Here is a 26,955-nt window from a genome sequence, read left to right as displayed (position 1 = left end):
GACACCAAGCTGGAAGGAGTGGTGACACTGGAAGCTGTGCTGCCATCCAGAGACCTGGACAGGCTGGAGAGCTGGGCAGGAAAAATTTAATGAAATAGAACAAGGGCAAGTGTAGAGTCTTGAATCAGGGCAGGAACAACCCCAGGTTCCAGTGTAAATTGGGGAATGACCTATTAGAGAGCAGTGTAGGGGAAAGGGACCTTGGGGGTCCTGGGGACAGCAGGGTGACCATGAGCCAGCACTGGGCCCTTGTGGCCAGGAAGCCAATGGTACCTGGGGTGGGTTAGAAGGGGGTGGTCAGTAGGTCAGAGAGGTTCTCCTGCCCCTCTGCTCTGCCCTGGGGAGACCACACCTGGAATCTTGTGTCCAGTTGTGGCCCCTCAGTTCCAGCAGGACAGGGAACTGCTGGAGAGAGTCCAGCGCAGCCACCAAGATGCTGGAGGGAGTGGAGCATCTCCCGTGGGAGGAAAGGCTGAGGGAGCTGGGGCTCTGGAGCTGGACAAGAGGACACTGAGGGGGGACTCATTCCTGGGGATCAAGATGGAAAGGGGGAGTGTCAGGAGGATGGAGCCAGGCTCTTCTGGTGACAACCAGGGACAGGACAAGGGGCAATGGGTGCAAAAAGGAACACAGGAGGTTCCACTTAAATTTGAGAAGCAACTTGTTGGGGGTGAGGGTGGCAGAGCCTGGCCCAGGCTGCCCAGGGGGGTTGTGGAGTCTCCTTCTGTGCAGACATTCCAACCCGCCTGGACACCTTCCTGTGTAACCTCATCTGGGTGTTCCTGCTCCATGGGGGGATTGCACTGCATGAGCTTTCCAGGGTCCTTCCAACCCCTCACATTGTGTGATTCTGAGAGATGAAGGGACTGCAGTTACCTGGGATGGGGGGTCACTAACATCATGATGGGGCTCTGGAAGCCTTCCTGCAACTGTGTGTCGCCCTTTTCTCTGGCTCGGGGGAGGTCGGCCAGGTCCCTGTTGTTTGGTGGAATTGCACAAAGGGAAACCTATCAATACTCAGATGTGGGAGAAGGAACAAGGGGAACCAGTTGCCGGAAAGCAGCTCCGCAAAGAGGGATCTGGGGGTTCTGGTCTACGGCCAGTTGAACATGAGCCACCAGTGTCCCTGGAGCCAAGAGGGCCCCGTGTCCTGGTGCACCCAGCACAGCACGGCCAGCCGGGCAGGGGGGGATTGTCCCGCTCTGCTCTGCGCTGGGGCGGCCTCACCTGCAGCATTCACTGTGTGCAGGGCTGGGGACACAGGAGAAAAGGAGATACAGCTGCTGGAGAGTGTCCAGAAGAGGCTGCGAAGTTGGTGCAGGGAGGTGTCACGGCCCCAACCTGACAGAGTTCAACAAGAGACTGGACACCGTCCTCAGACACATGGGGTGACCTGTGGGGTGTCCTGTGCAGGGACAGGAGTGGGACTCCATGATCCTGGTGGGTCCTTCCAGCTCAGGAGACTCTATGACCCTCCACCCACCTGACACCCCCACCTGCACTTGAGACCCCAAACTCATCCGCTGGTCCAGCTGGAAGTTTGCTGGTGGGTTCCACACTCGCCCCACTCACCCCGGGTTTGGGGACACAGACACTCAATCTCCCCAGCAGCCGGGACCAGCACGTGGGCTGTGACCCACGGTCCTGCCCCAGCTGCTGCTGCTCAGCCCGGCACCCGCCTCCCTCAGCGCTGCCCAGGGAGCTCATGGGCAGGAGAACATCCCCACCCGGGGGAAAAGACCCCACTCGCTGTACTGGGACCCCAGTCACTCTCTCCTGTAGCTGCACTGGGACCCTCTCACTGCAGTAACTGCACTGGGACCCCCCTCACTGCAGTAGCTGCACTGGGACCCCCCTCACTGCAGTAACTGCACTGGGACACCCCTCACTGCAGTAACTGCACTGGGACCCCCCTCACTGCAGTAGCTGCACTGGGACCCCCCTCACTGCAGCAGCTCACACCACAGGCCAGGGCCACCCAGAGCCCCAGTCTGACTCCAGTAGCTGCCCCAAATCCATTCACACCCCACAGGCCTCACCAGTCACTGCCCCCAGCCCCTGCAGCTCACACTCCCCACACGAGCTTTGTTTCCTGCCGGTGTCTCCATGGAGGTTTTGCCGGGATATTGGGGGTTGCTTCCCCTTTTTTCCCTCCATTTCCCAGCTGACCAGCTCCCCGCTCAGATAACCTCGCTGGAATAAACCTTCTCAGCCTCCCAGCCACCATCAGTGGGACTGACCAGGCTGGGTTCCCACCACCGCCTCCCTTCTCATTTGCGGGGCACATCTGTCTAACTCCCTGTTCTGCTCTGTGGCTTCCTCCCCTTCTTCTTATCCCTTGGGACGCTCAAGAAGGTCCTTGAGCAGACACCCTGAACGGAGCAGACACTCCTTCCACACACCTTTCCACAGACCACGGCCCAGCTGCCACCCGCCTGTCTTCACAGCCCAGACGCTGAAGTCACGCACAACTGGGGCTCACCTGAAAATAAAGGATACAGAGACCAGCCCTGTCCAGCTCGACCACTTTATTAGCAAAGGCTACGGGGGATTATCCTGACCCACGGCTTTGGGCAAATCTCCAGGAGGGCTCGGGCCTTGGGTTTCCAGCGGCGTTGCAGGAACTGTGCAGAAAAAACCTCCGACCAGCCCACGGGTGCAGGCCCAGCTGGTCACACGTTCTCCAGACCGCGGCTCCGTTGCCACCAGCCTGTCCTGGCCGCACAAACACCAACGTCACACACGGCCGACGGCTGCCGGGGAACACGCGGAGGAACGTAATTCTCCATGTTGGTCACACAAAGGCTTTTGCTCAGCAGCGAAGCAACGGCAAGAGCAGTTGTTGTCCTGGCCGAGAGCTGGAGGAAAGCTCCCCAGGTCCAGGCACCAGCGTGGGAACGGCTCGGCTCAGTGATTCTGTCCCACAGCCCTTTCTTTAAGTGTGACAAGTACTCACTGCAGGAAAACTATTGCTTTGCCGTGTCACTTATTGTCTCGCAGCCGCTGATAAAACCGGTACTTTCTAATGCTGCCTTTGCTCTTCACCTGGCTCTTGGTCTTAATCTTGGCCGTAGGACCGCTCGCTGCAGGAAGGTTATTTCTTTTTTGCTCTAAGGCACAGCGGAGGTAAATGCTCATGGCAAGAAGGGAAGAGGATTCTGAACTTATTTTGAAGCAAGGGAACTTCTGAGCAATGGCAGGAGTAGCACACCTCATTTCACCCATCTTTGTGAGCAGCTAGATATAGTTTTCTTCATGTGGCTTGAGATCATATTCATTATAACAATATTTTGTGGACAGACTTGTACTATGGTCATCTAAAATGCAAAGCAGTTGCGGTTCTTCCTGTCGACTTGACCTAAAGCTTCTTCAGTTCCTCAAGTGCTTCCTGCTTTGTAATTCTGTGCCATGACTCAGGGATTTCTCCTTTGCCATGAAATTTCCTATTGTGTCGTTCTTCTATCTGTGTCCTGAAACGACACACAAACCATTTCCAGTACGCCAGCATGGATGGATCGGGAGGAATGCTCCAAGAGGAATAAGGAGGTCCTGCATCCCGGTATCTCTTGTAGGGGGTCCATGTGTCTTCACCAGTCATGAATTCACGGTCACTTGCAACACAACTAGAACAAATATCAATAACCAGATTGTCTGTATTAATCCAGTGACATGCCATCAAACCTTGTGTACGATGGTAGACAACGCGATGGTCTCCATCGTGATTCGGCATGGTGTTTGTGCAAACCGCCCCACAGAAGGGACACTGCTCCCAGCACCCTGAAAACTGCTCAGCCAGGATCGTGTGGGGCGGCCTTTCAAACCGGCTCATATCAGCTCCAGCAAACTCCTCCCTGAGCTGATCTTTCAGAGGAGCCAGTGCTTGTGCCATGGCATTGTTCAGGAACTCCATGTCTGTTACCTCCTGATGCTCAATGCCCTTCAGGTCCCTTCTGGGCAAGCTCAGCACCTCTCCAAGTGCCCTGCAAAATTCATCCAGCCAGAGAGAGATTTGGTCTTTTCTGTCTTTTCTGTCTTTGACAACGTTGGTTGATGCAGAAACAGCCAACTGGATTCTCTCATAGTAGTGAGTAAGGGAGTCATCTAAGAACCTCTCCAGCCTCCTGTTCTCGTCTAAGCAGTAGGTCTCAACACGTGTCTTGATGTAACTCTGGAAAAAGTCTCTTGGGAAATAAAGGTACTCCTTGAAATTCTCAAACTTTTCTTCTTCTGCCAGGTATCTCAGTATGCAGACCTCCAGAGACGATCTATTGCCATCGAAGTCTGGGATTTTGCCCTTCATGTCTCGAGCTATGGCCAGAGTTGTCCTCTCATAGACCGCCTGGCGAAGAGCTGGGCTGATCTTCTCACACAGGAAAAGCGCAAATGTTGTGACAGAAGTGGCTCCTTGGCAGGAAATCTGGAAACATGTGAAGAAATCTTCTTTCTTGCTCTCCAGGTAGACGACTGGATCATTTGCTCTTTGGAACGCTTCATGCATGGCTTTAAACCTTCCAGCTGCCTTTTGGCACAGATACAGTGATAAATCTATTCTGTAATCTTTATTAAAAGTGTATTTTGCATTGTCAGGGACAGAATTCATACCCTTCTCTACTTCATTTAGAATTTCATGAATAAAGCTTGGACTGAAATCCCTCTTCTCCTTTTCCTTCTTATCAATGTTTGCCCACACATTGGCTATGATGTTGTCTGTAGTGTGGTGTATGCTGTCCTCATCAGCATTATCCAAACTCACAGTCCTGAGTCCTAGCCATATCGTTTTCTTAGCAACATGTTTTTTCAAGTCAACAGAAAACTCTGGATATCTGGGAAATGTCCTGATTCGTTCATGTAAGTGAGACTCCTTAAAGCAATCTAGGATGACATTTTCTATTTGCACATCGATATCAACCTGTTCTGGAGGGGGAGCAGCAGAGGAGACTTCAGCAATCCACTCTGCCCATAGATACATGAAGTTGTCTCTCAGTTCCCTCTCGCTCAGGCTCTGGCCTTTCAGACGCAGAGCCAAAGCCCTGCTCCTTGCCAGGAGCTTGTTTTCGTATTCTGACCTCCTTTCCTCCAGTTTACACTGGTTCTTCTTTAGTTCTATAAGGTTCTCACACTTCTTTCTAGTCTCAAGAAGAAGAGATTCTTTCAGGTCTTTCAGCTTCAGTTCCGTGTTGCCTTTCCACTGGACCAGTATCTCACGGTCTCTGTCTTCCCTGAAAAACTTTTCCATGTCTTCACTAATGGCCTCACTCGTCTCTTGCACTTGATTTTCAAGGTGTTCTCTGCTGACCTCCTGCAAGTCCCCGTTCCGAATTCTATTGTCCAGTTTCATTTGCAGGTCTAAGAAGTGGCTCCTCAGCTGCCAGGACCACTGACCGAATGCGGTTTCCAGTTTCCTGTAGGCAGCAATCTCCACTGAATTCTTGAAGCTGAAAACAAAGTTTTCATTCAGCAAAGCATTCCAGAGGTCACTGATTCGAACTTTCAAGCCCGAGAGCCTCAAAATGCTGCCGTGTGCCTCCTTCTTGGCTGCTCGGAGGAGTTTGCTCTTTAATTCCTGGACGTTCTGGCTGTAGGTGGGATTGGGTCGTGCCATTGGGGGGTTTCCTTCCCACAGGTGAGCAAAGTAATGGATGTGGGTGTTCACGTCAAAGCGGATGACATCGCTGAAGGAGGAGACATCACAGAATTCCTGCTGGGCAGCTGTCTGGGTCATCTCATCCAGCTTTTCCTGCAGACGTCTTTGTCCTTCCATGTTCTGCTCCCTGGCAGTCGTTTCTCCCACATTTTGGTGCACAAACACGCAGCCTGGAGAAAGTTTTACTTGCTTCATCCTCAGAAAAGCCTGCACAGCAATCTGAAGGACATCTTGCATTTCGGAAGGATTTTCTCCAAAGATATTGATCAGAGTCATGTTGCCGATGCCAATGACAAAGGTGGCCAGCTCGTTGTCGTGGTGGAAAGACTGTTTATTGGCCACCTCTATGGCGCGGAGTCCCTCTGTGTCAACAACCAGCATGTAATCAAAGCCCAGATCCTGTTGCACCTTCTTGTCCACTTTAATTAGCTGCATAAACGCTCCCCGGGTGCATCTCCCTGCACTGACGTTGAACTGAAGACCAAACATGGCATTCAACAGGGTTGACTTCCCTGTGCTCTGGATGCCAAGCACTGACAGAACAAATACTCGTTTGTCCCCCAGCTTCTCAATTAATCTGTCAAAGATTGCTCCGACCCATCGTAATGGTACGTAAGAAGCATCACCATCCATCAGCTCAATGGGATACCCGGAAACCATCAGATCAGCTGCAATTTCAGGTAGTTTGACAACATATTCTTCCTTTGAGTTCGTTGATTCCAGAGCTTCATAAATCTGCCCGACCTCTCTCAAAATATGCTCAAGGCCAATTGATGAATTGTCCATTTTCTTGGAGACGGCCTCTAAATCTCTCTGCAACTCTTGCTTCAGATCATTTTTTTCATTGCTCTTCTTTATCGCCAGGAGTTCAGACCATAACTGGTGGTATTGTCTCTTCAGGTCACCAAGGCTATCAGAGGAGAGGTCATCCATAAAGACCTTCATCCACTGCAGGAAGTATTTCTTGGTATCTGCTGGCTGTGAGTGGAGAAAGACAAGGACTGATTTCATCAGAGGATTGAGGGGGAATGCTTTCTCTAGTTGCTCTCTTCTTATAGCCAACTTCTTTGACTGGATTTCACTCCGATGATGCTCTATGCTCTTGTTCCGCTTTTCCTGCAAGCGAGTGAGCTCTTTGTCACTTTTGCACCACTGGTACCACAGTTTTCCTTGAAGAGGCAGTAGCCGGGACTTGATCTCAGACAACGGTTCTTTCTTCAGAAGCTCCAACAGCGCCGTTGCCTCTTCTTTGGCTCTCACACACGCCTCCGTATCTTCATCGACTAAGAACCCGAGCTTGCGAGCTTTGTCCAGGCAGGCGTCGAGGCTGAAAAGCGTCTTAGACCCTGCCAGGAGACCCCTGATTGTTTTTGTCAGCTCGCCCGTTAATTCTGCTTCGTTTCTGTTCCTGAGACCTATTGCTATCTTTTGGCTGGATCGGCCAGCTGCAACGCTCTCCTTTTCGGTGAAAAGACAAACCAAAGGCTTTTGCGACTGCCACAGCTCACGTAAAATTTTCATCCCTTTCTTGTCACTCTGATCAGTCTCGGATACGAGAGCCACGGTCACAGCGGATATCTCCTGTAAAAACTGCAGCTGTTGTTCGTGATCCCTTGCGTCTCCATGCAGGTTACAGAAAGCAACACAGCAGTCAAAGCTGTCATCGTCACTGCCCCGGGGACAGTACCAGGAGATCTCCACAACACCCTTCATCAGCAAACACTCTCTGGTGCTGCCTTTGCAATCTCGGTTGAAAAAAGGGTTAAGTTTTTGTTCGGTCAGCAACAAATTCAGGATCTTGGACTTGGAAGAGGGAGAACTGCCGATCCTCAGGAAGGACACGATGGGGGTCTCGGCCTGATACATGAGTTTGTTATTGTAACTGTTACTTTGGACCTGCTTTCCTGACTTCTTGACTTCTTTCCAGCTCCTTTTGATTTGGCTGAGGGACCAGAGGGGGAACTCTATGTGTGAAGTGCAGGGGTGTGGGACCAGGAGGGGCAGTGCAAACTGGCAGAAGGCAAGCTTTGTTGCAATGGACTGTCTCATGAAATCATCAGCGCAATGGAAAATTGCCATCTGGAGGTCCATGGGGTGCACGTGACTCTCCCTGCTGGCACATTCAGGGACTTCTCTCTCCAAATCCATGAAAAAGTCATCCAAGGAATACGAGGGTTCGTGCTCTTGCTCTGTGGGTTCTGGCACAAATGTGAGTCCTGGGTCGCTCTCGTCCTTGCAAGTCAGGTACCTCACCCGATAATCCACGGCTAATAGCTTTTGTAAGAAGTAAAAGGGTAGTTCACTGTCCTTGCTGGGCTGGCTGTCATGTAAAGATGTCTTGTATATGACGTGGAAATCTTCTGTCCCCATTTTTCTTGGATACTGACTTTCTAGTCCCAGGCGCTTAAGTAAGTGGAGGAACTCTTGGTTTGCAATGGCTTGATTTGCTTTGGATTTGCTGCTGTCTGATTTGGATTTGGACTGCCTGGAAGGTTCTACTCCTTGAAAAGTGTCTTCCATGTCTTTGGTTATATTGTGTTTCTTGAGATCGTCACACGTGTCTTCCACGCGCCCGTCGATGAAGGAACGCAAGTCCCGTTCCAGCACCTCCCAGTCTGTCAATGAACTGTGCTTTTCAAGGAGAGTTTTTATCTCTGTGCTCCATAAGGTTTTCATGTGATCTTCCATGAACACTAGACGCTCAGTCTTCTCCTCAGGGGACACCCCTTTGTAGTTGGGTGTTACAGTCAGGCCCGTCAGCAGCAGGAAGGCCTGAGCTCTGTACACATCTCGCTCCTTCAGACTCAGATACTCTTTCTGTCCCTTTTCCATTTCATTTATCATGAAGTTCAGTTCTGGATGTCCAAGGAGGCGCTGAAAAGTGCCCCTTTCCACCTGGTATCCTGTGCTGGTTGTAATGACGTGCACCAACAGTTCCATGTCTTTTTGTGCCCTGTCTTGGAGAAACTGCAATAAGGAATGAACAGCCAGGCTTGCAGTCACGGTGGCTTTTATCTTTGCTTCACGAATGGCAGATGCAGAGGTTTCTGGTGCGTAGGTGACTTCCTGGATGTAGTCCTTCATTTGCAGCAGTGTCTTGGTGAGATCTTCAGGCTCAGACACACGGGCAGTTTCAGGAAGCGGGTGCTCAGTATGGAAGATCCATTGCATAATGAGGGAAGAGTTGGGGAAGTCCTCGACAGAATAGCTGTGAGGATCCAGGAGGCACCTCAACAGGGACTTGATGTAGATGGTGTGTTCTGGAGGTGACTTCTGGTAAAACCGAACAGTATTCAGCAGGAACTCCTGCAGCGTTTTGTCCGACAGGCACACGTTGATCCAGACACTGTGGCTTTTGGTTTTCTCATTCAGACTCTCTTTGAAATCTACCAGCGTGAGCAGTTTGCTTTCATCCCCCGGCACCTCCCAGGCCTTCACGCGCTCCATGAAAGCTCTGGCCTCTTCCACCGCACTGGCCACTTCCTCCCCAAACATGGTGTCGACACGGAGGTTCGTTAGCGCTTCGTACGCGGCCCTGAGGCTGCTGCTCACCTGATAGCTGGACTTAAAATCACTGCTGTGATTGGACAGGATTATATCCCACACTGGGATGAGCTGAAAGCCTCGGTCGATAACAGACCAGGTTCTGTTGTTACTTTCAAGCCCCGCTTTCCACTGAGGAAGAGAATCCATCTCTGATGGGCCCCCTGTGTTGGTCACAGAGAGATGAACATTCGTGTGGACATTTTTTCTTTCTGTTCCCTGGAAAGAAGCCTGTGAGCTGGATTTCGAAAAGTCAACACTGCCACCAAAGAGGCCGTAACTCGCCCAAATATAGGAGTCCAGCGCTTCAGATACTTGTCGCTTCATCTCTTCCTGATGCTCAGCTCTGAATCCTTCTGTAGATGCTTTCCACCAGAATATCCCCCCAAAGTGGAGGGGACCCTGGTTTACGTGGGACCCAAACCTCTCAAAGAATCTCCCACACCTGCTCTTCAGCATGTCAGGCCTGTCTGCTTCCTCCGTGATGCTCAAAAGATGCTCGATGTCTTGCAGCTCCCACAGGGCCGCATCTGAGAGGTGAAGCTGATGCTTTTGGAAGTAGCAGGAGGCCAGAGGGATGTACCGGTACTTGGTGGTGCAAATGTAGCTCTGCTCAGAGCAGGATCGATGGGTGTCCTCTGACTGCAAGGACTTGCTGTAATCTCTACCCATTTCAACATTAACCCCCCAGAATCCGGCTTTGGCAGAAACGCTGATGCTGAACCCCAGCTGCTCCATGGACTTGGTGAAAGTGGCTTCTGCTGCAGAGGAGGAGAACTCCTTCCTATCGAACAGCGACCCTTGCTCTGGACCTGCCAGCTTGAACCCACTGGGAACCCTGATGAGCTGCTCTCGCTTTGCCAGCACGTCTGCAGTTCTGCTGGTTTTGTAAATGCCCTGCAGGGCCAGTCCCCCCGACGCCCGCATCAGGACCTCCGCGTCCGAGACGTTCTCAGCCCTGCCCACTGACGACTCCTGCTGCTCCAGCTGCTTATGGATGTTCCCCAGCACCTCCATCATTGAGTTCTCTGGTAGGGCCCAGGACTCTTTGGGAATCCCCATGGCTTTCCACAGAGCCTCCTCTTTCTGTCTTACAGCGTCCTTGCTGTGGCTGCGGCTGTCGTGCGTTTCCTTCAGCTCCTTCAGGAGCAGCTTGGACGCTTCTTGTCTCTCCTTTGCCATCTTCTCAGAAGCTGCTCTTTTGTCTGTTAGTTCCAGGAGTTTTTGGAGCGCCCTTGTTTCCCATGGTTGTCGTACTGCGCACTCCAGCTTCAGGTAGTCTTCATATTGCAGATGTTTCAGGGCTTCTCTGGAGTTCACTCCCAGTAGCTCCGACAGTTTGGGCAGCCAGTATCCAGCATCCAGTCCTTCCTTCTCACATGCTTCTGCCAGCAGTTTTTTAGCAAGACATGCCTTTTCCTCACCTTTTTGTGTGTCCTCCTGCGAAGCCATGGCTGTGGAAGAGGAAAACAGTCTGTCTTTAAGGTATGTTACAGAGGCCATGGCCTCTTACAAGAGGGCTCTCCAGCAGCTGCAGGCCCAGGGGATTCCTCCTACCCAGCTTCTGGGGCCCAGCCGGGGGCAGCCCAAGACCTGGGGGTCCCCATTCCAGGACTATGGATGTTCCTGCTGCTTTCCCATTTACACGTTTAACCCGTAATGGAGCTGAGTGTGTATCCCAGAAACGACAAACGCACGCACAGACACACAATGAGCCATGGACAATGTGTTGCCTTCAGCAGCACCACATGTCCCCAGCAGGACTCATGAATACATGGGTCCAGACAGCCGGAGCTTCCCTGGAGCCCTCGAGCACCAGCACAGCCCCTCTGTGCACCCCTGGCCCTGCATCCCGCACCCTCTCACCAGCCCCATGGGTCTCCTCCTGGCTGGCTGGCCCAACTTGCTGCTCGCCAGCAGAGCCACGCGCTCACACACCCGTCTCACAGGCACCCCTCACTCGCAGGACACACTGCCCCCAACACCCGGCTCCGGGCACACGGGCTGTGCCCTGCGGTCCCGTTCCCGCTGCCGGCGCGGAGCCCCTCACTCACCTCACTCACACCCGTTCCCCAGGAGCGGGTTCTCAGGACACACATCGTTCTCACCCCAGCGGTTGGGAAAAATCCAACTTGTCCCTGTCCAGGGCTGTGTCTGGAGCATCCTGTTGGCCCCTCATCAGTGACGGGAGACTTTGGATCATTGGCCTTGTGTGCGGGACCCCCGTCTATCCCGTTTGTGTCCCTCTCTGGATTTGTTTCTTGTCTCCCCTTCACTTATTTTCCCATATGCACTCAAAAGGTTGATCCTGGTAACTTCAATGCAGCTGACGCTCTCACCGTACATGCATCTTTACACCTGTTTTTTTGCATTATAATACAAAGCTGCTAATTTTCCCTGCCTCAATTCAGTTGGATACTGAAGAGATTCCTTCTGTGCACAAAACCTTTCCATGTATTCAGCTCTTGTCCCACCGGAAACATGAGCCTCTTACTAAGCCCTTCCAACACTGCTATTGATCCAGGGGGCTTGGGACCCTTTCAGAGGGACCCTTTAGTGCCAGCTTTTCCTTAAAAGCCATTGAAGACTTAGGCAATAACTCAGGGGATGTGGGTCTGACTCACCTCACCTCCCAGCAGACACTCCGTTTGGTCAGACACTTGGCTTGCCAGCGGACACAGGCAGCCAAGGTCCCCCGCTCAGCTGGGACAGCGCACCGTCACCTGGCCGGCCTGGGGGACAAGGCCGGGGTCTTCAGAAGAAGATGGGGACCACCTCAAGAGCTCAGGAGGAAAAACAGCGGGAAGGAAAGGTCCAAAATCCTAAAGAAGAAGACCAGACAGTCAGGAAGTGGCTGTTGCAGGACAAGGTTGACCAAATTAACTCCTAAATTGTATTTGATTCTTTTAGCTCAGTGATGATTCTCAGCCAACAAACACTCATCAGAGCCTTCTTGGGGTGCTCTCCAGATGAGGGTTTCACCTGGGACCTTGTGCTGCTTTTGCTAGGACAGAGTTAATTTTTGTCCTAGCAGCTGGTGTAGTGCTGTGGTTTGGATTTAGGATGACAATAATCTTGATAACACCGGGATGTTTTAGCCTCTGCTGAGCAGAACTCACACAGAGTCAAGGCCTTTCCTGCTCCTCACACCACCCCACCAGCAAACAGGTACACAACAAGCTGGGAGGGGACACGGCTGGGACAGCTGACCCCAGCTGACCCCAACTGACCCAAGGGACATTCCAAACCGTGTAACTTCAGGCTCAGCATGTAACCTAGGAGAAAGCTGGTGGGGTCATTTCTCAGTGGCATCACTCAGTGGGTGGTGAGCGATTGCATTGTGCATCACTTGTTCTGTACATTCTATATTATTATTATTATCATCATCATTACTTTCTTCTCCTTTCTGTCCTATTAAACTGTCTTTATCTAAATCCATGAGGTTTACCCTTTTGTCCCCAGCTCTCTCCCCAACCTCATGCAGGAAGGAGAGCAAGGGAACAGCCGTGTGGTGTTGAGCTGCCTGTGGGCTTAAACCACAACATCCTAAACCCACATACCCATTGTGTACATTAGCCCAGGGACAGAGGCAAAGTACGAATCTGCTGATGCAGAGTCTCTTCTGCACACAGCAAAAGGTGCTCAGGAGTGACTCAGGAATAGGGCCGAATGCTTGTGCACCACAGAGCAGCCACCCGCAAGGGAGGGAGCAGGGCCCACATCGGCTTTCTCAAGGGGAAAAACACAGAATCCTGTTGGTTGGAAAAGACCCTCAAGATCATCGAGTCCAACCATCAACCTCACACTGCCAAGTCAACCACTAACCCATGCCCCTAAGAAACTTATCTCCACATGTGTCCAACCCTCCAGGGATGGTGACTCCAGCACTGCCCTGGGCAGCCTGTTCCAATGCCCCACAGCCCTTTGGGGAAGAAATTGTTCCCACATCCAACCTCAACCTCCCCTGGCGCAACTTGAGGCCGTTTCCTCTGCTCCTGGCGCTTGTTCCTGGGGAGCAGAGCCCGACCCCCCTGGCTCCAAGCTCCTTTCAGGCAGTTCAGAGATCAGAAGGTCTCCCCTCAGCTCCTGTTCTCCAGCTGAACCCCCAGGTCCCTCAGCCGCTCCATCACACTTGTGCTCCAGCCCCTCACCAGCACCGTTCCCTTCTCTCCACTCGCTCCAGCACCTCAAGGCCTTTCCTGGTGTGAGTGGCCCAAAACTGCCCACCAGATTCACGGTTTGGCCTCCCCAGGTCCCAGCACAGGGACGGTCACTGCCCTGGGCCTGCTGGCCACACCAGTGCTGACACAAAGAAGGAGGTGTGGAAGGATGCAGAGCAGGCTGAAGGATGCAGAGCTGGCTGATCTGTGAGAGCAGAGCTGGACACCAGCTCCAGGCAGGAGGACTCGGGCTGCCCAGTTAATGTCTGTGCTGTCCACTCAGGCTCAGGTTGCCCAGGAAACGTCTGGGGGAACAGCACTGACAATATGGCAGCACGTGCCCCCTCCCACCACTGGCCACATCCTGCATCTGCTGCTGTGGGGGAAGCTCCAGCCCCCCAAACAGAGGGGGAGAAACCCCATGGTGGGTTGGTCCCCACCAGTGACTAAGGTCCCACAAGCAGCTCATACACTCCTGCCAGTGGGACAGGGGAGAGAAGTGGAAAAGCAAAAGCAAGAACCACTCCTGGTCACAACAAGGAGAGCTGAGGAAGCGGCAAAGGCTGCGCTCGCTCGCAAAGCCAAGGAGGGTGTTTGCTCCCCACTGCCCATGGTCGGGCAGGCGTCCAGCCGCTCCCTGGGAAGCAGAGCCCCAGCGCGCGGGACGGCTGCTTGGGAAGGGAAACGCCGCAGCCACCAGCATCTCCCCTTCCTCCTCCTCCAGCACATGCTGCTCGTTACCCCAGCGCTGCCACGCTCTCTAACGAGCGGCACAGCAGACAGAGACACCACCCAAGCTGCCCGCGCTGCCAGCCCCAGGACGGCTCCCCAGCACCCATTGCTTCTGCACCCCGTAACGCTGACAGAGAGCACGCCAAGGAAGAGGTTTTTACCCATGATGTTCCCCCAATTATCCGTTCAGCTCCCGAGGCCACGGGCTGCCGTCCCATCTGCCCTTGGCCCTGAGTCTCGCTCACACATGTCCCAGCCCCATCCCTGTCTCCAGAGCGGGGAAGCAAATGGCATCAGGGTGCAGGAGCGTGCACGGCTCCCGGCCCCCGGCACGGCTGGGCTTCAGGACAGCGCACCCTCCCAGCTCAGCCCCGGCACGCACTGCTGCCCACAGCTCCGCAAACGGGCTGGCGAGCAAAGGCTGCTTCCTCCAGACACACTCACAGCACAGACCACTCGCCTCCTGCCCAAAACCCCCTTTTTTCCTTCCCTGGCATCTCTCCATCGACAGGAAAACATGTGAAATACAGAGCAGAAGACAAATGAGATCCCTGCTCTGTGCTGATCCCCGGCTCCCCCTCCCAGAGCTCATCCCCGAGGTCCTACCGTCTCCCTCGGGTGCTCGGCAGCTCCCAGGCTCATACCAGCCCTCCCAAACTCTCTCTTCTATAGTCCCCGCACCCCAGGGCGGGCTGTGGTTTCCTGTTCATCGAGTCAGCAAAGAGAGCTCCAGCCTTCCTGGAAATCACACCCTTGTCTGTAGCAGAGTATGGAAGTGAAACCTGGCAAAGCTGCTGCTTGGGACTGGGGTGAAAGGCAGCAGGGGCTGGTGAGCACTTGGGGATGTTGGCTGGGAACATCCCCAACCTGCTCCTTGTACCCCAAAATCAGCGACTCACAGGATGGTTTGGGTTGAAGGGACCATTAAAGCTCCCCCAGTCCCCCCTGCCATGAGCAGGGACATCTGCACCAGCTCAGGGTGCTCAGAGCCCCGTCCAGCCTGGCCTGGGATGTCTCCAGGAATGGTTCATCCACCACCTCTCTGGCCAACCTGGGCCAGGCTCTCACCACCCTCAGCACAAACGATTTCTGCATCATGTCTGGCCTTGAATCTCCCTCCTTTAGTTTAAAACCATCACCCCTTGTCCTGTCACTACGGGAGCAGATGGGCAGAATCCCCCCCAAACCTGCTGCTCACGCTGCTGGGGACGCAGCCCACACGGGTGGTTTCTGGGCTGCCAGCGCACATGGCCGGGTCATGTCCAGTCTCTCACCCAGCACCCCAAGTCCTTCTCCTGGGGCTGCTCCCCATCCCTGCATCCCCAGCTTGGACCGATACCGGGGTTGCCCCGACCCAAGTCCCGGTTCGTCCCTTCTCATCCCCCACCGCGTGTCCCCTCGCTCTGGGGTCCTTCCCTCGGGGATTCACTCGCACTGTCCTGCCCACACCCCTCATGTCCACGCGCGGACGTGCGCGGTTTTGCCGGGACGGTTCCGTCCCTCCCAATCCCGCCCCCTACGGGACGCGGAGCCGCGCGCGCTCACGGACCGCTAGGGGGCGGTAGAGCATGGAAACCAGAACGTTACCGGTGCGTCGTCATCTCCCCGCGCCGCCGCTTCCGTATCCGCCTCGCTCCTTGCGGCGCGGCCCCGCAGCGGGGAGGCGGCGGCACCGGGAGCTCGGCTGGAGCCACCCGGATGGCGTCCAGCTCCTCCCGCGGGCCGCGCTGCCGGGAACGGAGCCGCCGGGGCCGCGCGGGACGGGGCTCGGTGCCCAGGGGCCGCAGCCGGAGCCGCAGCCCGGTGCGGGACGGGGAATCCCGAGCGTTCCGTACGTACCGAAGGGCGGGCGGGGACCGGGACCACTGCGGGAGGGGCCGCTCACCGGGGCACGATGCGGTGCCGCAGGCGGGATTCGAACCGCACACCTTATCGTGCCGAGAGGGGACAGCGGGATTCGAGCCCCCGGACCTTATCGTGCTCAGGGGGGACAGCGGGATTCGAACTCCCGTGACAGCATCGTATCCCCGAGGGAGGGAGGGATTCGAACCCCTGGCACCGCATTGTGTCCCGGGAGGACAGGGGGATTCGAATCCCCGGCACCGCATTGTGTCCCGGGGGCTGCGGCGGGATTAGAACCCCCGGTATCACATCGTGCCCCGGGGGGACAGCAGGATTCGAACCCGTGGCACCGCATTGTGTCCCAGGGGGACCGGCAGGTGCTAAGGGGCCCGGGCGATATTGGGTAGGAGGTTCAAATCCCATCAGAGGCACCACATTGTGCCCCGGGTGGACTCGTGGGTGCTGAGGGGCCCTGGAGAGTTTTTATGCGATTTCTGGGGTTTACTTTTGGGCAGGGGAGCTGTCACCGCTGAGAGATCCGGACAGTTTGGGTCATTCTGAAGACAGAGGGGAAAGTACCAAATCTCAGCTGAAAACCACCCAAAAACCCAAAGACCAAAATGATCCTTGTGGTGCCAATGGCCAAGCCCTTGTGGGGACCGAGGCGCAGGGTGAGCCCTCGGTGACATCGGAGAATGGGTCCGTGCCGCCCCGCAAGGCGCCTGGGAAGCGCGGTCGCAAGCCCAAGGCGGAGATGCTGCTGCTGAAGCTGTCGCAGGACCTGGAGTGCCCAACCCCGCAGCCCCTCTGCCTGCAGAAGGTCCTGGGGAGCAACGAGGCGGACGACGGTCCCGAGACACCCCCCGGCGGGCGCCCCAAGAGACGGGCAGCCAAAGTGTGAGCAGGGGCAGGGGGGCCTGGGGTCACAGTGGAGTTTGGGCGGATGCGCAGATGCTGCTCTTGTAGAGATTCCTTGAGACCTCAGCCTTGCCTGAGGGGGCTCGGTGTCCTTGAAGGACTTGGTTTCACGTTGGTGGGGCAAACTGGTTCCTCACAAAAAGACCTTTTCTTGCTTTGGGAGAAGGTGTTTGGGTCCAGGACGACGGGGTGGGGAGACAGCAGGGGCTGTGGATGGGCGCGCAGGGGATGCAGATGAGCTCACAGGGGTTGGGATGGGCTCGCAAGGGATGCGCATGGGCTCACGGGGCCGCGATGGCCTCACAGGTAGTGCTGTCTGGCGGCAGTGGGCTGTCTACGGTGGGGAAGAGGTTTCCCTGGTTGCTGGCAAAGCCAGGAGGAGGCTTATCCAGTGGCGAGCAGGACACACTGCAAGCCCCGTGCTGCTGGAAGGGCAGAGCTGGGGGGTTGTGCTCTGGGGGCTCTGGTTGCAGCTCGGGCAGTGCTGGTGCTCTCCGAGGGCCTGTGCGAGCCCCGTTTTGCAGGGGCAGAGCTGTTGGGGCTGCAGTGCCGTGGGCCCCTTGTGCTGCTGCACAGAGGGAGATGCAGCGCCAGCAGCGGGTGCCTGGAGCTCCCTTTGCTGAGGGCGCTCGCAGGAAGATCTCTGGTTTTCTTGCATTCTGGCTGGCAAACGGCCACAGCTGCTCTGCCCGCTGGGTGTGTTCACTGGGGAGGGCCGGGGACGCTGGCTGACCCCATGGCGGGCCTGGAGGCTGGTAGTGCATCCAGGTGGGCTCTGCCGCAGCCCAGCAAACTGCTTGCCCAGACCTGGGGCTGGTCCCTGCACGGTCCCTCTGTTCACCTCCGGGCGATGCCTTCGGTGTCCCAGGGCTCTGCTGTACCTGCAGCAGCTGGCGGAGGAGCTGTCGTCTGTGTGCCAACCTCCAGCTCCCACCGAGGGTGCCCAGGAGCCGGCGCCAGAGCTTGAGCGTGTCCAGAAGAAGCGCCGGGGCCGGAGGAAGAAGGAGAAGGAGGAAACAGATAGCGATGATCCTGCAGGAGATGCTGACTTCGTGCCTTCAAAGGAGGTGTTGCTGCAGGCAGAGGAGGAGGAGGGGAGCGATGCGCCGCTCAGTGAGGTGTCGGAGCCGGAGCTGGAGGTGCTGCGAGGACAGGGAGGGAAGACGTCACCCACAGGGGTAAGGGCAGGGTCTCTGCTGTGGCCGCTTCCTCCCTTTGGCCTGGCAGGAACAACACAAAGTGTCTGAGCTGTCATGTGGTGTCCCCACCCCTGGCTGTTCGGGGCAGGACAGCCCTGAAGCAGGACTTGGGGACAGCACAGCCCCCGTCAGCCATGGTCCAGGCATGAGCTCTCTATGCTGAACTGCAGGCAGAGGTGGGATGGGGATGGACGTGGGTGCTCCTGGGAGAGAGGTGTGGGGGTCTTGGGCTCTGCTGGAGCCCGTGGGAGGTGAAGGCCGGATCCTGGGTGCTGTCCTGTATGTTGTGCAAGTCCCCAGAGTGGGACTTTGTGTCGTTAGCCCAGCGTGACATGGTCTTGGCGAGGGCTGTGGCTGGGGAGAGCTCTGTGCCGGTGGGCCGTGTCAGTGCCGTTTAGGACAGGCGGGTCCCTGAGGGGCTCGTGGGAATGTCTGGGCAGGCAGAGGCAGCCGGGCCGGGCCCTTGCGCCACGTCCTGCTCTCAGTCTGCTCTTGTGCCCAGAGATCCAAGCCCCTCTGCCGCGGCCTCGCTCCCAACGGCTTCCACAACTCCATCATGGCCCCGGTGGAGAAGTGCTCCAGCCTCACCTGCAGCCTGTGAGTGGGGGTTGGGGGCTGGGCTGGGCTGTGGGGAGCAGTGGCTGCTGGTGCCCTGGGTGCCATCACTGTCACAGTGTCCCCCTGCCATCGGGAATGTTGGCATTCCACCAGCAGCTGCTGCGGATGGTGCCCTGTCACCTGCAGAAGCACCATGGGTGGCGGAGCGGGGAGGGTGCAGGGGGCTGCCTGTGCCATGTCAGGGTGCAGGGGCTGCCTGTGCCATGTCGGGGTGCGGGGGCTGCCTGTGCCATGTCAGGGTGCAGGGGCTGCCTGTGCCATGTCGGGGTGCAGGGGCTGCCTGTGCCATGTCGGGGTGCGGGGGCTGCCTGTGCCATGTCGGGGTGCGGGGGCTGCCTGTGCCATGGGCAGGGTGCAGGGGCTGCCTGTGCCATGTCGGGGTGCAGGGGCTGTCTGTGCCATGTCGGGGTACGGGGGCTGTCTGTGCCATGTCGGGGTACGGGGGCTGTCTGTGCCATGGGCAGGGTGCGGGGGCTGTCTGTGCCATGGGCAGGGTGCGGGGGCTGTCTGTGCCATGTCGGGGTGCAGGGGCTGCCTGTGCCATGTCGGGGTACGGGGGCTGTCTGTGCCATGTTGGGGTACGGGGGCTGTCTGTGCCATGTCGGGGTACGGGGGCTGTCTGTGCCATGTCGGGGTACGGGGGCTGTCTGTGCCATGGGCAGGGTGCGGGGGCTGTCTGTGCCATGGGCAGGGTGCGGGGGCTGTCTGTGCCATGTCGGGGTGCAGGGGCTGCCTGTGCCATGTCGGGGTACAGGGGCTGCCTGTGCCATGTCGGGGTGCAGGGGCTGCCTGTGCCATGTCGGGGTGCGGGGGCTCCCTGTGTGCGGGCAGACGGGGCGCGGGGCCGTGGCTGAGGTTTGACACGGCTGCAGGCGGGACCAGCAGCACTCGCAGTGGGAGTTTCCCGACTGGATCCCGCTGGCGCACAAGTGGACGTGTCTCTCTGACAGGTACCCGGGGAGGGGCTGGGGGACACGTGGCACAGGCGCTGCCTGCACACGGGCTGCGGGATGGGGCAGGACCCGGCCATGCTGGGGGGAACGAGGGCACGGTGGGTGCTGAACCCCATGTCCCACTGATGGGATTGGGCCCCAGCGTGGCGCCTTCTTGTCGTGGGCTTCGGGGGTCTCGTGGATTTGGCCATGGAGTTTCAGCAGCCCTGAGGGTGGGCAGCAGGGGGCAGCTGGGCTGTGTGGGGCTGGGATGGGTGCTGGGACATGGGGCTATTCTGGGGGGTGGGGAGGTGTCCCCTCACCTGCTGCCCCCCCAGCGAAGCTGCCCCGTACCTGCCAGCAGAGGAGAAGTCTCCCCTCTTCTCCATCCAGCGGGAGGGCATTGAAGACAATGGTGTCCTGTACCGGGTGAACAGGTCAGTGATGGGTGCGCGGGGACTGCGGGGCAGTGACCATCATGCTGGGACAGGCTGTGGCCCCAGGGCTGCGGGGCCAAGGGCCGGGGGGGCCTGAGCAGCCACCCTGCAGCCTGCCTGGGAGCCCCCACCTGCCCCACACTGCTCTCACCCACCCCCCGGCAGGTTCAACTCGCTGCAGCCCCACGCCGAGCGCCTGGACGTCTCCTTCTTCGTGGGCGGCCCCGTGTGGGCCATGGAGTGGTGCCCGTCCCCGGAGGGCTCGGCGGCAGCGCAGTACGTGGCCATCTACTGCCACGGGAGCATGGAGGAGACGCACAGCGTGGCCGGGCTGCACGGCGGCCCCATGCTCCTGCAGCTCTGGGGCCTGGGCACGCTGCAGCAGGAGCAGGGGTGAGTGGCCTGGCTGGGGATGGGCTCCCGGGGACGGGACAGGGTCCTGCCTCTTCTTCCTCCATGGCCAAGCGGGTTTGTCCTCTGCCAGCGCCACCAACCACGGCCTGAGCCCTGTGGAGGCTGTGCTGGTGGCCAGCTTCGCTTCTGGTATATACTGGAGCTGCTGGTGTATACTGGGGCTGCTGGGCTCCCACGTTCATCACGGCTCAACCCATGCCTGCAGCTCTACCGACAAAGCCGCACTGGCCTACGCCATCGCCACTGACCACGGCTGCGTCTGGGACATGAAGTTCTGCCCCAGCGGCGCCTGGGAGCCGCCCGACGCTGCCAGGCAGGTGGGTGGGCTGCAGCAGGACCCCCGGCCCTGGGGGCTGCCCTTGGTTTCCGCCGGGGTTTCTGCGCATCCTCACTGAAGCCTGGCCTGCCCGGGCAGGGGACGGTGGCCCCACACTGAGCCCCCGTGTCGTCCCGCAGCACCCGCAGATGAGCCGGCTGGGCCTGCTGGCCGTGGCCTTCTCGGACGGGAAGGTGGTGCTGTACGCGCTGCCGCACCCCGGAGCCCTGCACCGCGCCAAGAGAGCCCAGGTAAAAGGTAGGAAGAGCCGCGGCGCCGGGCAGGGCCATCCCGGCCCCCTCCCACCGTGCTGGGGGTGGCGGGCGAGCCCGGGGCCAGGGCCCCCTACCCGTGCTGGGGGGAGCCGGTTGTGCTGGGGCTGAGCTGGGGCATGGCCATGGGCATGGCTGTGGGGCAGCCCCCAATCACCCGGTGCAGCTGGGACCAGTCGCTGCTGCCCTCTGGCAGAGGCACGGCGGCAGGGGGAGCGGGACTGCGTTTTGATGTCAGAGGACGTCAAAGCGCTGCTGACACGGGGGCAAGCTCGGTCTCCAGGGGACACTGCCACAGCCCGGCTGGGGACAGCGCTGGGGACAGCCCTGGTGAGGCCGGGCCCTGGGCTGGGGGGCACTCTGGGCAGGGTTGCTGTGACTGGAGTGGGTCTCAGCGCGAGGCGTTGCTGTTGTGGCGTGTTCTCCAGCCTTTCCCCACCGCCCCGCTTGCCGCTGGGAGCACGTCTTCTCACGGCAGAGCTGCTCCTACCAGCCCGGCTCGAGCTGTTTGTCGTGGTGGGGACCTGGGGCTCGGCGCGCTCGGCTGCTCGGACTAATGGCGCTTGTAATGGTCTCATCTGCTGGGTGCCGGGCGAGATTGATGGCCTGTGCGTGCTGCCCGTGGTCAATCAGCCACAGCCAACGACCCACGCGTCCACGGCTGACAATGGAAATGGGTTCTCTGCACCGAGCGCGGCTGCCGACCCCCGTCGCCGCGTCGTGCCGCTCTCGGCGCGGCTCTGGATGGTTCGTGCCGGCTGCCGCAGGCCCCACGTGGGCAGCTTGCGGCAGGCGCGGATCCTTCCCAGCCCACACAGCTCCTGCAGCCGGGCCGGGTCTGGTCACGTCGCGTCTCCCGGCTGTGGCTGCACGTCCCGTCACCGTGTCTCACCACCGTGCTGGGCTGCGGGTTTGCAGGATCGGTGCCAGGCTGCGGCGCTGGGTCCTGCGGGAGCTCCCAGCTCGGCTGTGCCGGCGTCACCGGGGCTCCCTGTACCGCAGCGGGGGATTGTGCCTGGCAGCGCCGGGGCTGCTCTCCGTGCCGAGCCCCGGCTGCGGTGGAGATGCCGGGAAGATGCACGGCTGCTGTCTCGGTGTGATGCCGCCTCCACCGCGGCTGCCGTGCTGCGGGTGCAGCCGCGCTGCGCTGGTGCTGGCTGTGCCTGAGGACAGCCCCGCGCAGGGGACGGGGGTCTGACCCAGAGGTGTCTCCAGCAGACAAAGCTGGTGCCTGTGGTCCTGCAGGCACCTCGTCCTGGGCGCGGGGGTCTCAGCACAGTGTGTCACCCCCAGGAGTGGCTGCCCGGGCTGCTCCAGCCTGTCACCGCTGCCCTGGCCGCCTTCAGCAGATCCATCCATCCCATACGGCTGCTCCTTTGCTCCCCGGGCAGCCATGGTCCGGTCTGGCCTTGTGTGCCAGCGGGTCGCCTCGACATCGGTGAAGGGTCTTCCATCGAGGCAGCCGGGTGTGGTGGGGAAAGATCTCTGGGGTGGGGAGAACGTCAGCCCTGCCCCATCGCTGCCCCGGGCACCTTTCGGGGTGTCGCTTCCTCTGGCGCCGGCAGCTCTGGCTGCGGGGGCTCCTGCCGCCGCCTGCTCTCGGGTTTCCTGCTCCCTGCTTGTGGTGGGGACGCTGGTTGGACGGGTGGCAGGACAGGGCCGAGGAGCGCTGAGCCAGGCCCCTGCCACGGAGCCTCTGGGAGAGCTGGCCCCTGTCCTGACCGTCCTCTGCTCTCTTCTAGATGGGCCCTTCCACAAGCACGTTATCTGCAAGGTCAGTGTCCCCACCAGTGCGGTCCCACCGGTGCCGGTGCCCAGCGAGTCTCCAGCTGGGGCAGCGTGAGGCTGCAGAGCCCGCTGGCCCCGGGCTGTTTGGGGTGGCAGAGCAGAGCCGCGCCCCACACCTGGGTGTCCCTGGCTCTTGGGACGCGGTGGCACCGGCGTGGGCTGCAGGTGATGCGTGTCCCTCGGCCGCAGGTGCAGTGCATCGCCACGCTCCAGGTGGGCTCCATCCAGGCCGGGAACGTGTCCGAGTGCGGGCAGTGCTTCAGCCTCTCCTGGATGCCATCCAAGCCCCATCATCACCTCGCAGCGGGTTTTTATGACGGTGAGTCCTGCGCGAGAGGGACTGTGTCCCATGGCAGAGCCGCTGGGGATTGACCCTCACCCTGCGGGCAGCAGAGACCGAGCGGAGCTTTGTGCTCCTTCAGCCTCTCCTGGGGGAACAAGGGGAAGGAGGATGAGGAGGTGGGAAGCATCAGGGTGAGCGGCAGCCAGGGCCAGGCACCACACAGGAGCCTCTGCCTGCTCCTGGGACAGTAGAAATGCTTACCATGGGCTGCCCATGAGCAACCTCATGTACCTGTCGGCTCCAGGACGCGGCTCTGGCTGGAGCCCCGTCTGTCTGATTTGTTTGTGTCTGGCTTGGGGTGATCTGCAGCTCCCTTCAGGACCTGCTGGACCCGAGCCAGCCTGTCCTGCTCCAAACCCCGGCCCTGGCTCAGCCGCTGCCTTGCAGCTGCTGCAGCCCCTGCCCATCCCGCTGCCCCGGGTCCCGCAGCACCGGCACAGCCGCGGGGCAGCTCCTGACGGCCGCGGGTCTTGTCCCGCAGGCACCGTGGCCATCTGGAACCTGCTCACCAAGTCCCTGCTGCAGTGCATGCGCCAGCCCGACGGCTCCCTCAAGCTCTACCCGTTCCGGTGCTTCCCGGCCCACGACCATGCGGTGCGGAGCATCGAGTGGTGCAAGGCCGACAGGTGCGGGCGCTGCCTGGGGGCTGAGGCTCCGTTGCTGGGGTGGGCTCCGAGCACTTGGTGCTGGTGGCACAGGAGCCTCGGAGGCACCGAAGAGGTTGGGTTGGGTTGGGTTTTGTGGGGTGAGGAGGGTTGAGCCTGTGGAGCAGCGCAGTGCTGCGGGACCGTGGCCACCGTGTCCCTGCGGCGGGGATGGGGCATGGCTCTGCACTGGGGTCTCAGCGCTGCTTTTCTCCTGGTTCTCAGCAACGTCCTGGTCACGGCAGGGAGCGACCGCAAGATCAAGTTCTGGGACCTGCGGCGGCTCTACGAGCCCATCAACAGCATCAAGCGGTTCCTCAGCACCGAGGTGGCCTGGCTGCTGCCCTACAACGGCGTCACGGTGGCCCAGGACAACTGCTGTGCCTCGTGAGTTCCGGGGCCACCGCAGTGCCCGCTCTGTGCCCGGGGCCAGGGCTGCTGCTGGGGGCTGCTCTGCCTCGTCCCACGTGTCCCCAGTGTCCTCGGGGCTCCCTGTGGTCTCTCCCTCCCCAGGAGCGTTGGGCTGTGCCGAGGGCTCTGCCCACACTGGGTCACGGCACGTGTCGGTGTGGCCGGGGGGACGCTGTCCTGGGGCTCCTGGGTGGCCCCGCGCTGACACGAGTTGGCAGACGGGTTCTGGGGTCTTGGTGTGTTCTCAGCCTCTGGGAGCTGCCCTGAGCTGCCTCGTGATGCTGTGACATGGTGCTAGAGTGAGGGGGCCCCCCCAAAACACCCAGGGTCTCTGGGGAGGGGGGCTGCTGCCTGGCTCCTGCTGTCTTGGGGCAGCAGCACGGAGCTCCACCCTCATCCCTTCTGCTGCAGCTACGGGCTCTGCGGGATCCACTACATCGACGCCGGGTACTTGGGCTTCAAGGCATATTTTGTGGCCCCTCGCAAGGGGACCGTGTGGGTAAGAGGCTGCTGCAGCGCGGTTCTGTCCCGGGGGCTGCGGTGGAGGGGTTGGTGCCTGCTCCAAACCCAGCTCGCTGGGGGTGAAGCCCTTGGGGTCACCCTCTGCCCCCCGACAGGGGACCCTGGCACCCGGGTGAGGTGGTGACTGCACCCCTGGGCCCGTCCCTGCCCGGGGTTGGTGTTCATGGTGCGGGGGGGACCCTGCCCCCTAAACCCTGCGTTCCCACAGAGTATTTCTGGCTCGGACTGGCTGAACACGGTGGCTGCAGGGGACATCACTGGCGAGCTGGTGGCTGCGGTGTTGCCCGACCTGGCCGTCAACCCCCGCAATGTCAAGCGCTCCTCGGACCGCAGATTTGTAAGGGGAGGTCGTGTCAGTGACACACGTGGTGCCCCGTTTGTCCCCTGCCCCTACGGCAGCACCTCCTCCCTCTCCCCCACCCCAACCCCGCCATGCTGTGGGCAGGACAGGCTCCTGGGCCCCCAGCCCCGCTCAGCCCCCTCTGCGGGAAGCAGCGGGACCCCCCGCCCTGCCCTGAGCCCCATCTCCCCCACAGCCGGTCTACAAAGCCGACCTGCTGCCCTGCAGCCCCGCGGGGCCGGAGGGTGCCGAGCAGGCGCTGCCCAAGACCAGGCGCTACAGCGAGATGGTCACCAAGAGCTACATCAAGTTTCAGGACACAGACCTGGTAGGAGGGCAGGGACTGGGAGTCCCTGAACAGGGGCAGGACCGTGGGAGCAGCGCTGGGTGCTGTAGAGTGGGGGTGGGGGCTGTGGGATGGTCACAGAGTGGTGGGAGTGCAGCTGGGGACTGTGGGGCTGTGGCGGGGAGGGTGGGAGCAACAGAGGCAGGGGACACCACTCAGATGCTGGAGCAGCCCCCCGCTCTGGTGGAGCTCAGGCTGGCAGCCCTGAGAGCAGGGGATGAGCTGCGCTGCCACCCGGCCTCTGCGGAGACCCTCACCAGTCTGGGGTCCCCACGGGCAGGCAGCCCCACTCACGGGGCAGTGGGGGTCACAGCTGTGGGATGGAGCTGGGGGGTCTCAACTCCCCCTGTGCCAGACCAGGCTGTGCCCAAGGCCCCAGGAGGGGGGTCCCAAGACTGGGTCCGAGCTGCTTGGGGCCAGAGGGGGCGGGTTGGGCTCTGCCACGCTGCAGCCGCACTGCCCAGGGCCTGGCTCTGCTGCCCTTTGCCATGGGTGACCCCGAGGGCGACACGTGTCCCCCGGGCGAGCAGCACCCGCCGGCGCCGTGGTGCCAGTGCCATGGTGCCGGCGCTGCCAGGGCCGCTGTGCGAGCAGCGCTCCTGCCCCGCGCACGCAGCCATGGCGGTGCCGCCGCTCCACAGCGCAGCTTCAGGAACCTGCCCAGCCGGGAGCCCATGCGCAGGATGCACCAGCAGGAGGGGATGGCGGAGCTCAACCTCGACCGCCTGCAGCTGGAGTCCCTGCACAAGGTGAGGGTGGCGTGTGCCTGTGTCCCCGCAGTCCAGGCTGACCGTGGTGCGGGGTCCCGGCACCACAACCCCCTCCCTCCCACCCCCTTCTCCCCCCGCAGGTGCGCTTCAGCCCCAACCTGGACTCGCAGGGCTGGCTGGTGTCGGGGGGGCAGGCGGGCATAGTGCGGGTGCACTGCTTGGCGGGACTGTCCTCTGGCGTGGGCCACGAGCTGCTCCTGGAGCGCCGGGCCCGCTTCAGCGCCCTGCACGGGGCTGAGCCCAGCAGCCCCCGGCCCGCCGAGCGCTCCCCGCTGCCGGCGGAGTAGCGCCGCGGGTCCCTCTGCCGCCACGCGCACCCCGAGCGGGAGCTTGGGGCCGGCTGTGCTGCCCGGGGGGGCTGTGCACCCCCTCTCGGTGCTTCTCACCCTCTGGGCCCCCCCTCGGGGGAGGGACGGCTGCTCCCAGCCGTCACCTGGAACGCTCAGGACACTCGTGCTCTGGGCCCAGAAAGTTCCTTTTGCGCTGTTTGGTCTGAGCTGGTTGCAGGGAGGGTGGTGGGACCGGAGCGTGTCCCTGGGTTGAGCTGCGGGTCTTGGGGCCCGATGCCGGGGAAGCCCCCGTGGGCCCCCCCGTGGGGCTGTGCTTGCTCTTGCCCCTGTCCCTGCTGAGCCCCGTGTGGGTGCAGGCAGGGGCCGGGGCCAGCCCTGTCCTGGGCAGGGTGCCGGGAGCTCGGGAGTTGCTCACATTGAGCTTGTGTTCAGCTGTGCAGTAAACGTGGTTTGTTTTCTAAGGGCTGGTTGTGG

The 26,955-nt window shown here is 59.8% G+C and overlaps 2 protein-coding genes across 9 annotated transcripts; one reads left to right on the top strand and one right to left on the bottom strand.

The window, feature by feature from the left end:
• Positions 1–2,513: 2,513 nt before the first annotated feature.
• LOC106146099 (interferon-induced very large GTPase 1-like) lies at positions 2,514–14,809 on the bottom strand. The gene is made up of 3 exons (XM_065055399.1): positions 14,686–14,809; positions 11,812–12,009; positions 2,514–10,641 (listed from the first exon to the last, which is right to left on the bottom strand). The coding sequence occupies exon 3, from the start codon at positions 10,637–10,639 to the stop codon at positions 3,359–3,361; it is 7,281 nt and encodes a 2,426-aa protein (XP_064911471.1). The 5' UTR covers positions 10,640–10,641; positions 11,812–12,009; positions 14,686–14,809; the 3' UTR covers positions 2,514–3,358.
• An 870-nt stretch (positions 14,810–15,679) lies between these two features.
• Positions 15,680–26,942, top strand: GTF3C2 (general transcription factor IIIC subunit 2). 8 transcript variants are annotated; one of them, XM_065055413.1, is made up of 18 exons: positions 15,680–15,910; positions 16,437–16,818; positions 17,708–18,017; positions 18,541–18,635; positions 19,529–19,606; positions 19,927–20,025; positions 20,191–20,418; positions 20,645–20,756; positions 20,896–21,013; positions 22,770–22,801; positions 23,005–23,134; positions 23,640–23,784; positions 24,048–24,189; positions 24,625–24,712; positions 24,944–25,082; positions 25,272–25,403; positions 26,038–26,170; positions 26,272–26,942. In XM_065055413.1, the coding sequence occupies exons 1-18, from the start codon at positions 15,778–15,780 to the stop codon at positions 26,476–26,478; spliced, it is 2,703 nt and encodes a 900-aa protein (XP_064911485.1). In that variant the 5' UTR covers positions 15,680–15,777; the 3' UTR covers positions 26,479–26,942. The 8 variants fall into 8 exon arrangements, with proteins under 8 accessions (XP_064911485.1, XP_064911488.1, XP_064911492.1 ...); XM_065055416.1 differs by having other exon boundaries at positions 15,681–15,910; positions 20,896–21,006; positions 24,944–25,072; positions 26,063–26,170; XM_065055420.1 differs by having other exon boundaries at positions 15,681–15,910; positions 26,063–26,170.
• Positions 26,943–26,955: the final 13 nt, after the last annotated feature.

The sequence above is a fragment of the Columba livia genome, chromosome 3 (assembly GCF_036013475.1).
Source record: "Columba livia isolate bColLiv1 breed racing homer chromosome 3, bColLiv1.pat.W.v2, whole genome shotgun sequence".
Taxonomy (NCBI): Eukaryota; Metazoa; Chordata; class Aves; order Columbiformes; family Columbidae; genus Columba; species Columba livia.
Note: the sequence above shows the minus strand (reverse complement) of the source record. Positions and strands in the feature narration are given on the sequence as shown.

Excerpts from the sequence above, each read along its gene's own strand:
- LOC106146099 (XM_065055399.1), bottom strand. The coding sequence starts at position 10,639 with ATGGCTTCGCAGGAGGACACACAAAAAGGTGAGGAAAAGGCATGTCTT.
- GTF3C2 (XM_065055413.1), top strand. The coding sequence starts at position 15,778 with ATGGCGTCCAGCTCCTCCCGCGGGCCGCGCTGCCGGGAACGGAGCCGC. Across the intron at positions 23,135-23,639 it reads CGCAGCGGGTTTTTATGACG|GCACCGTGGCCATCTGGAAC; the intron begins GTGAGTCCTGCG and ends CTTGTCCCGCAG. Across the intron at positions 24,190-24,624 it reads CAGGACAACTGCTGTGCCTC|CTACGGGCTCTGCGGGATCC; the intron begins GTGAGTTCCGGG and ends CTTCTGCTGCAG.